Genomic DNA, 10,430 nt, shown 5'->3' with positions numbered 1-10,430 from the left:
CTCCTTCGCCGATCTGATCCACCTGCACGCCGAGGAATCGGGTTTGCTAATGTAAGCGCAAACCGGGTCGACGCAGAGACGCGAGTTTAATACGATCAAGCCTCGAACGCGCCGAATAAACCGATAATTAAAACGTTCATGGCGATCGCTATGCCCGTGTTTGCGAGCCTTTCCATCGAGAATCTCTGGGAGTATTTACTCCGGTGACTGTTGCAGCCCAACGGAGCCCCCTGGTGGTCAGCTGAGAAGTAAAAAAACTAAATCTGTACTCTCGGGTTTAGGAGCTTGGTCACATGCTGTGCCCCCTCGGATTACGACGCTGTGCCCATGGATTTGTAAACTGTGCCCTCAGATTTCGAGGGTTAAACCGTGGGCATGGACCCGTAATCCAAGAGCACCGTTTGGAAAAAAAAAAACGTTGGGGTAATGATTCCTCTTTACCTCTTGCCTGTGCAGAAACTTGGAAAGCGGCTCGTCGCTGCTTGTTGCTCGATTAATCAGTCATTAATGGTAGTAATTTGTGTTTTTCTTTGTAAATCAAGTGCACAGATTCCTAAACCGAGAGTACAGATTTACTTTTTTTCCCCCTCAGCTCTGTAGCAAGAAAAATATCCTTAAGCCCCTCCTTGTTACCTGATTTAAACACTTTGGGAATGTTTCCAAGCACAACGCGATGCTTCTTCTTCTTCTTTGAGTTTTAATGGTGGCTGACAAACCATCTTGGTGCATTACTGCCACCTACTGGACTTTAACAGTTCCACCACAACAATATTTTCTTTTTTACCTATTGCCTGTTGTGCACGAAGCTGGAAAGCAGGCTCGTTGCTGCCCCCCACAGCCCATCAGAAGCATCGCACTGTGTTTGGAAACCGACCTGAAAAAGCCGCATAAAGTCGAGATTTTTTTTTTTTTTTTTTACTTATTTTTACTTTATTGCAAATGTTTTTCCAATGAGAAGTTCGAGTCAGGCAACAGAGAAGGGCTCAAGGATACAGGAGAAGTTTTCAGTTTGGCAAATTTGGCTCCTTTAAAGTCAAACAAACACGCTGCAGCGCTCCCTGGTGTAGCTTCTCCTGTAGATTCTCGGTGTAAAGGTGCAGCGTCGGTGGTGGTTTCAAACGGAGGCTAAGCTTGATCGATAACACTGATGTTGGATTATGAGCCGATTCTCCAACTGTAAGCAAATAATCGAGAACTACTGGGAAGGCCGAGATTTTTGAGAGAACCCCATATACCTAATAAAGCGTTTTAAATCACGTTCCACATCTAAAAATACCAGAAAGGCGTTCCTCTAAACGATCCGGGGATCTCAGATCTGCGAAAAGAGGAAACGTTTCCACCGTAGCATCTCTGTTTGTCTCTTAAAATAATGCAGGCTTGGGCAAATCTGTGTTTGGTAAAGAATTCAAAGACACGGGATCCCTCTCACCAGATTTTTCAGGCCGACCGGCTCGCAGCTCAGATTTTAAAATCTGCTGCAAAATAAACACGGACATTAAGTGCTCTCTTATACATATATACTCTTCTTCTTCTAAAATGTTTTACATGTTCAACAGCTATTTTGGCCAGATCTTACAAGGGATGTGTCTGTGTGTGTGTGTGTGTGTGTGTGTGTGTGTGTGTGTAATACCAAGGCAGCTGAATATTCAAAGAAAAAATAATAATAATAAAAAATAATAAAAGGAACCTAAAAGTAAGAAATAAAAACACAAGAGGCGCTGCAGCGTCACGCCCATAATCAGTATACAAGGCAAACAAACACAGAGTTTCATAGGTTTATCTTTTTTCATTCACTAAATATTTAAAACAAGCGTCACTTGACTAGTCATCATAAATGGTGATAATTTATGCTTTTTTTTAAAATCTTCTGTGTCTTTTTGTTCTCAGGATGATGGAGTACCTGAAGGACTGCTTTTGGAGGAAAGAGAGAGAGCGATGTGTGTGAGGAGTTATTCCCCCCTCCTCTCTCTCTCTCTGTTTTGTCCTTGTGTGTGTGTGTGTGTGGTCCCTCCTTTCCTTCCACCAGGGGGAGCTCTGACTCAATAGCACCAAGGGTTTATTTTTGTTTCTAGTTTTTGCCCATTAGGAGTCAAGAGAAGAAGAGTTCCCCCGGGGAAATCGGCGTCTCGCGGGAGCAGATCCACCGCCGGACCGTCACCACGGCGATCCAGATCCAGAGCCGAGGGCCGGCTCGGGGGGTCAAAGTTCACCGGGCCCTCGGCGTCCGAAATCCAGCGTTCAAACCCTGCTTTGTATCCGTGCTTGAGTACAGATTCCACCGTCCATCCGTCTACTCGTCCACACATCCGTCCATCCATCCATCCATCCATACGTTCCTCGTGACATGGATCATCAAAATGAGGCGAATGAAAAAATATAAAAGCATATTTTACACAAAGAGAGAGAGATAAAGAGAAAGAGAGAGAGAGAGAGAGAGAAGGCAGAATATAAGAGTCGTCGAAAGTAGGATTTTTTTTTTTTTTAAAAATGTGTGCGCTTCCAAACTGAGCACAGCATCCATTTTCTTAACAGTCATTCATTGACATTCATCCGGTGTCGCGTCGTCTGCCGAGCTCAGATGCATAGACTGAATGCAGAGAGAGAGAGAGAGAGAGAGGAGAGGAAGGGAGGATGGGAAAAGGAGCTGGAGGTTAAAGGAGGAAAAGGAAGGAGTGGCGGCGAGGGAAGACGAGGGAGGGAGGGAGAGGCGGTGCTACGTGCAAGAAGAGAGAGAGAGAGAGAGAGAGAGACTGTGCTATGTGGCAGGAGAGAGGTTACACTTTCTAAACAGATATGGAGAGAGAGAGAGAGAGAGAGAGAGAGAGAGTGAGAGAGAGAGAGAGAGAGAGTGAGAGAGAGAGGAGTGGAGCAGGTGGAAGCGTGCACGGACACGAAGGAGGAGGGCAAAGTAAACAGAGGCGACTCGGCCGCCCTTCGACTGCGACACTGTGGACGGACCGCTGCATCCGTGGAATTTTCCATCTTCTCCCAAAGCCCCTGAACCCCCCTCCCACCAAACACCCCCACCCACCCGCTGCCTAACCCCTCCCACCCCACCTCACCCCAACCCGACCCACCCCATCCCATCCCACCTTCTTCCCTGGTTTTCTGGCTACGGTGTGGCGCGGCATCGTGGAATCCCTTTGGTTCCGGACGGCGAAGGAAGCAAGGAAGGAAGGAAGGAAGGAAGGAAGGCGGGGGGCGTCCTAATCCTACGCTTTGGGGCTAGCAGGCGGAGAGGATGTTGCACACACACACACACACACACTCACACACACACACACATCTACATCTACAAGTGTGTCTGAGCCCGTGCATCGACGACCATGTTCTCTTCTCTCCGTCGATCCTCCCGGTTCTTTTCTCGCTTCATCATCATCTTCTCCACATAAACACACACACACACACACACACACACACACACACACTTGCACACACACACACACACACACGGTTAGGTCCCCTCTGGTCTGTTTGCAGTCTGTAACAGTCCTTTGGTCCCATCACCAGAGACCGAAATGGAATAAAAACCCTGTTTAGTGAGAACCAGGCCCGCTTCATGCTCTCCGTGTAGAAACTCCGCAGGGCGTGAGGTCATCCGCACACACACACACACACACACACACACACACACACACACACACACACACACACACACATTTGCGTGGATGGGTCCATAGGGCTGGGCGGTCGGCTTGCATTCCATGGCGTTACTCTGTGTAATCTGTGTGTGTGTGTGTGTGTGTGTGTGTGTGTGTGTGTTCTGCGAGCTCCCTCCATCCTGCAGGCGGTTTGTAGTCCGACGCCGCCGGCGAGCTGCTCTGTACACCGTCTGCTTCCTGTAGTCCGCTCTTTGCTTCAGCGACACGTTGATCTTTGTACATGTTACATACAGTCCAGTCCCATTCTTCTTCTTTTTTTTTTCTTTTTTTTTTCTTTTTTTTTACCGTGTATATGGCCGTCTAGCATATGTAAGAAAAAATATATGCAAAAACAAACAAACAAAAAAAAAAAAAAAAAAAATGCTTAAGGATATCAACAAAGAGTGAAAAAATAACGTCGTCGTCGTGAGTCGAGAGGCGTAAACGACCTCCGGCGCCAACGGAGGGAAAAAAAAAAAAAAAAAAAAAAAAAAAAGAAAAAGTGCTTGCGTTCAAACTTCCGGTTGTCCAGACGGTGGAATGTTTTCGAGAACGTTCGTTCGCAAAGAGAAGAGGAAAAGCGCCTCCTTCCTCCTTCCGTCGCGAGAAGAAGCCCCGCCCCCTTTGCGTTTTTTTTTTTTTTTTTTTTTTTTTTTTTTAAATTTTCAAATGTTCCTCGTCTTTTGATGGTCGGCGCCTGCTGTGGTTTTTCGTTTGAACCACGGAGAGAAAAGACACAGCTGTCGTCCGGTCCGCGGGTTCGGGTGGCGTTTTTTTTGTTTGTTTTTTTTTCCGCCGTAGCCGCACCAGTCGGACTCGTTCGAAAACGCTCCCGTCGCCCTTCGTTTATTCCGTGTGCGTTTTTTTTTTTTTTGTGTGTTTGACTTGTCGATGTTTCGGCGAGGGCGGGTTCCAGGAAGGAGCCAGGAAATAAAGACCTCCCGTGCGTTGTGGATCCTCATATTCCCGGCATTTGTACATCCCATCCATCCATCCATCTTTTTTTTTTTTTTTCCTTTTTTGCCTCCACACTGAACAAAACCTCCACACGTTTCCATCAGAAAACACAGCCAGGACTGTGATATGGGACCAGATTGACGGGGAACGACGGCGCTCCAACAGGAAAAGACAGAGGGACCATTTTAATCCGGAGGTGTGGTCCGATACGATTGGACGGTGCAAGCTGTCAATCAGAGGTTGGAGCGATCCGGTTGGACGGACGCCCCGGTCCCCCGCGGGTTGGGTGGCTTTTGATTAATCGGTTGGATGGTCGGTGGCTTTTGTCGACAACAAAAACGGATCGTTTTTTTCCGTCAAACGCTCCGTTCCGCTCACTGCTCGTTGGGTTTGCCGTTCCCGGCCGCCGCCGCCGCATCTCCTCCCTCCGCGGTCGCCGCGGCGGTCGCGGAGGAGAACTCGGTGACGCGGCGCGCCAGAGGGTTTGTGCTTTTGAGGAGCTCCATGGCGGAGACCCGGGCCCCCCCCGCTGGAAGACTTGCTGCCTTTCTTCTGCAGCAGGGCCATGAAGTTCTCGTTGCGGGAGCTGGAGCGCTGGCCGCCGCCCAGCGTCAGCGCCCGCAGGTCGCCGCCGCTCGCGCTGTGCTTCACCGGAGACACCAGACTCTGACGGCTGCCGAAGGAGTCCGACGGCTCCTTGCGACCCAGGACTTTCCGCTTGGACCTGAGAGAGGAGGACGGAGGAGAGGAGAGGAGGAGGGGAGAGGAGAGGAAAGGAGAGGAGGAGGGGAGAGGAGAAGAGGAGAGGAGACAAGAAGAGAAGAGATGAGGACAAGAGGGGATAGGAGAAGGAGAGAAGAGGAGAGAAGAAAAGAGAAGAGGAGAGAAGAGAGGAGAAGAAAAGAAATTAACAAGAGGAAAGAGGAGAAGAGAGGAGGAGAGGAGAGGAGAGGAGGAGAGAGGAGAGGAGGAGGAAAGTAGAAAAGAGAAAAGAAGAGAGAATAGGAGAAGAGAATAGAAAACAAGACAAGAGGGGAGAGGAGAAGGAGAGAAGAGAGAAGAAAAGAGAAGAGAGGAGAAGAGAAGGAGGAGAGGAGAGAAAGAAGAGAGAAGAGATGAGGACAAGAGGGGAGAGGAGAAGGAGAAGGAGAGGAGAGGAGAAAAAGAAAAGAAGAGGAGAAAGGAGAAGAGGGAGAAGAACAGAGAAGAGGAGGGGAGAGGATGAGAGGAAATGGAGAGAAGAGGAGAAGAGATGAGGGCAAGAGAGGAGAGGAGGAGAGGAAAGGAGAAAATAGAAAAGAAGAGAAGAACAGGAGAGAGGAGAAGAGAAGAGAGAAGAAAAAGGAAGAGAAGACAAGAGAAGAGAGGAGAGCAGAGAAGAGCAGAGGAAAGAAGAGGAGACAAAAGAAGAGAAGGAGAGGAGAGAAGAGAACAGAAGAAGTGAAGAAATTAAAAAGATGAAAGAGGAGAAGAGGAAAAGAGGAGAGAAGAGAAAAGAGGAAAAGAAGAGGAGAGAAGAAAAGAGACGAAGAGAGAAAAGAAGAGAAGAGAGGAAAGGAGAACAGAAATAAAGATGGGAGGAGCAGAGAAGAAATTAAGAGAACAAGAATTAAAAAGAGAGGAGAAGTGAGATGAGGACGAGAGGAGAGGAAAAGAGAAGAGAAGAAAAGAAAAGAACAGACGAAACAAAGAAAGAAGAAAAGAAAACGATGTGAATGGGAGGCAGAGGAGACGAAAAACACAACATTTGTTTTAAGAGCTTCTCTTCAAATGTCACATTTACTCCTCAAGCCAGGTGAGTCACATTTAAACTGTCTGCTTCTTTTCTTTCTTTCTTTCTTTCTTTCTTTCTTTCTTTTTTTTTTTAGAAAGAAAAATAAAGCAAAAAACTAAAACGTGTCGCTACAAAAAAAAGGGGCCTCTGTCGTCTTGTCTTTTCTTCTGCGAGATGAAAACATTGACTCCTGTTCTTCCTTTTCCCCTCCTCACCCTTTCTTCTCTTTCCCTTTCATGCTATTTTCAGCAACGAGCAAGGTAAAATCATGAGCACTTGTTGCTTGGAGACTAGCTTTTCTTGTAATTCACGGTGTGTGCGTCTGCGTGTGTGTGTGTGTGTGTGTGTGTGTGTGTGTGAGAGATTATGGAAACAGGACGAAATAAGAGGCGCCTGTCACTGTACATGCAGCCGTTGCTAGGGAACCTTACGCTCCGTGCGCCTCATACCTTTTCACCCAGACAATACATCTTTCTTCACGAAAAGCCAACAGGCGAGCGTCGCGTCGGGCTCACACCGTTTGTGCTGCCAGAGCAAGTTTTTCTTTTTTTTTTCTTTCTTTTTTTTTTTTTTTTTTTGTAAGTATCATAACGGATGAAACTGCATTTTTTTCTATTGAGTCTATTGAGGACATGGACTCACTTTAATGAAACTGATCTGGGTTGTAAAAAGCCTCTGTGTATGTCTGGAACACTGCACTGCATTTGTGTGTGTGTGTGTGTGTGTGTGGTCATGCTCCAACCTGTGTATGATCGTGAACAGGTCCTCGGTGGTGTGTGTGGTCGGCGTGTGGGCCAGCAAGTCGTCATCCGTTTCCTCGGCGATGTGGAGAACCGTCCTCTCATTGGACGCCGAGCTGCTCTCCTCCGCCGCCTCGTCTGAAACACACAGACATAAATAAAAATATTTTTTTATTTTATCTGATTTTTATTTCTTTTTAATTAATTCTGAATTTTAATTATTGTAATTTTTTATTATGTTTATTTTTCTGACTTTACTTTTTATATTATATTTTTTCTTTTATCTTTTTTATTATTATATTATGGCATATTATACTTTTTATTTATATTTTATTTAATGGTTTCATCTTGTTATTTTAAATGAATTTTATTATTTTTTAATCAATTATGAAGTTGACTTAATTTTATTATTTTTGTTTTTATTATTTTCTTATTATATTCTAAATTTGATTATTTATATTTTACTTTATTATTGCTTTAATTATTCTTTTTATTTGTTTTATTACTATATAATTTTTTAGATTGATTTTACTATTATTTCACCTAAATTGAATTCAAATTAGATATTCTGCTTTGCACACAGTAATTGCCTTGTCGTACTACACTGCATCTGTCAGTGTCTGTTAATTGGCTTTGCTGTAATGTTACTCTAATGTGTGTCACCAACGCTAATTACTACAGGACAAGCAGTACACTGGAAAAAAAATCAGCCTGAAGGATTTTGTCAATGATGCTACACCGAGTTGGGATGATGCATTCTCACACTGAAAATAAACGACACACTGCAAAACCTGAGAAATCTGTCATGGCAGGCTGATGAAGGTCTGCATCAGAGCAGCGACAGAGGGACGATAATCAAATGCAGCGGCTCCGACAAGCTGCCATTAAAGGCAAACATATAAAATGAAAAAGAGAAATGAGAAGTTCAACACCAGCCCCACGTCAAATAGTTTGTGAAAATGGGCATGAGCGTTTGTTTTCAACCTCCAGTCAGCTCAGATCAGCTCAGATTGTGTCAAATAAGTTGTAAATCACAGTAATGGAAATTACATTTGCTCATTTGCTTCATCAGGGTTCACACACCGTTTTTATTTTTTTTTTCATTTCTTATGCCTGAAACAATACAGTCTGTATTTTGCTTCATAAAAAAAGTGAACAGTATCTACTCATGCAAGTAAAATAATCTGTTTTCAACTTTCTTAATCAGACTAAGTCAAACTCTAATTGCCCTGTCAGTCTTTAACAGAGCTGATACTGCTTTAGTCAGATTTTCCTTGAATTTTACAAAACCTTCATTTAATTCTAATTCTAATTCTAACGTTTGCAGGTCCTGTAAACTGTAGTGTGAAATTTATTGACTTTTCCTGGTAGTCAGTAATTTTACTTTTATTTACTTTGACTTCAGTAGATTTTTGCTTGAGTTTTGTCCTTCGCTGCATTTTAAATCAGATCCATTACAGAGAACAAATGATCAATGACAGATTGCGGAACCTTTCACAATAAAAGCTTGCTCTGCAAAGATGAGAAGAGGAACCTGCTTCTGCTTTGCGGGCTTTTTTTGTCATTTTCAAATTTCAAAATAAAAGCTGCATGATGAAAAACTGAATCAGCATTGCATTTAGACTCAACGGGCAAAAAATGTGGAATAAGTGTGGATTATGAGAACCATGTAGACTCAGCTGTCATATCATGTGCTGACTCCACATGTGTCGGTTGAGTCTACAGGGTCCTCACTTCAGTTTTAGCGTAATGTCCCTTTAAAAGCACGTGGTGTGCAGCGTGTTCTCTCCTCCTTTTCTAACTGCATGGAAAAGATCCCAGCTCACACAGTTACTGTTTGGAAAAAGGAGCTCAGTCACTTTTACTGCCAGGACATTTGACATGAGACACTTTGGACTTTTACTGCAGGAGATTTTTACTGCACTACTTCTACTTCTACTGCAGTCACATACCAGCAGAGGAACAGTACTTCTACTTCTACTGCAGTCACATACCAGCAGAGGAACAGTACTTCTACTGCAGTCACATACCAGCAGAGGAACAGTACTTCTACTGCAGTCAGATACCAGCAGAGGAACAGTACTTCTACTGCAGTCACATACCAGCAGAGGAACAGTACTTCTACTTCTACTGCAGACAGATACCAGCAGAGGAACAGTACTTCTACTTCTACTGCAGTCACATACCAGCAGAGGAACAGTACTTCTACTTCTACTGCAGTCACATACCAGCAGAGGAACAGTACTTCTACTTCTACAGCAGTCAGATACCAGCAGAGGAACAGTACTTCTACTTCTACTGCAGTCAGATACCAGCAGAGGAACAGTACTTCTACTGCAGTCAGATACCAACAGAGGAACAGTACTTCTACTTCTACTGCAGTCAGATACCAGCAGAGGAACAGTACTTCTACTTCTACTGCAGTCAGATACCAGCAGAGGAACAGTACTTCTACTTCCACTGCAGTCAAGATACCAGCAGAGGAACAGTACTTCTACTTCTACTGCAGTCAGATACCAGCAGAGGAACAGTACTTCTACTTCTACTGCAGTCAGATACCAGCAGAGGAACAGTACTTCTACTTCTACTGCAGTCAGATACCAGCAGAGGAACAGTACTTCTACTTCTACTGCAGTTAGATACCAGCAGAGGAACAGTACTTCTACTGGAGCAGCAGTTTGTAGTACTCTGTCCAGCCCTCACCTGCCCCGATCCCAGTGCTGGCCATCTTCCCCTCCAGCTCGGTGAGGGAGGAGTCCTGGAGCGACGACTGGAGCGACGAATCTTTTGAACTCTCCTCGTCCGTTCCCAAGTGGTTCTCCTCTCTCTCAAGACTTTCCGGAGCACTTGGAGCACCGGGAATGTCTTCCGGCGGGAACGTTCCCACGGGAGAGCGCAGACCCACGGGACTGTCTGTCTGCGGCGTCTGTCGGTCTGCGCTGCCGTTGGTGGAGGAGTGAACCGACGAGGGGAGGAGCAGCACGTTGGGCTTCTTGGGGACTGGAGGTGGAACCTGAACAGGAACCAGAAGGTGTTTCAACAGCGTGCCAAATGTGGCGTGACCAGGGCAGGTTAAAGGTGCGAGGCCACATGAACCTTTAATCATCAATAAATCATGGTCACATGAACATCTGGAAACCTGAGGAAATTCACTTGATTTCTTTCAAAAGCATGAGGAAAATGGCAACTGGCAAAAAAAAAAAAAAAAGAAAAAAAAATACAGAGACAGACTAAAGAAAACTATATTTATAGCTGTTAAATGACTTCTTTAATGTCAGATCAGTGATGCTGGATCAGCACCAGATTTCTTGTGTTAAA

The 10,430-nt window shown here is 45.0% G+C and overlaps 1 protein-coding gene across 1 annotated transcript in view; it reads right to left on the bottom strand.

The window, feature by feature from the left end:
- Positions 1–4,313: 4,313 nt before the first annotated feature.
- Positions 4,314–10,430, bottom strand: part of nhsl2 (NHS-like 2) — a 212,234-nt gene continuing 206,117 nt past the window's right edge. Inside the window, 4 exon segments of the mRNA XM_030075541.1 lie at positions 4,314–5,125; positions 5,127–5,322; positions 7,115–7,250; positions 9,816–10,125. Coding sequence (XP_029931401.1) covers positions 4,973–5,125; positions 5,127–5,322; positions 7,115–7,250; positions 9,816–10,125 — 795 coding nt within the window. The 3' untranslated portion in view covers positions 4,314–4,972.

The sequence above is a fragment of the Myripristis murdjan genome, chromosome 18 (assembly GCF_902150065.1).
Source record: "Myripristis murdjan chromosome 18, fMyrMur1.1, whole genome shotgun sequence".
In the NCBI taxonomy this organism is placed as follows: Eukaryota; Metazoa; Chordata; class Actinopteri; order Holocentriformes; family Holocentridae; genus Myripristis; species Myripristis murdjan.
Note: the sequence above shows the minus strand (reverse complement) of the source record. Positions and strands in the feature narration are given on the sequence as shown.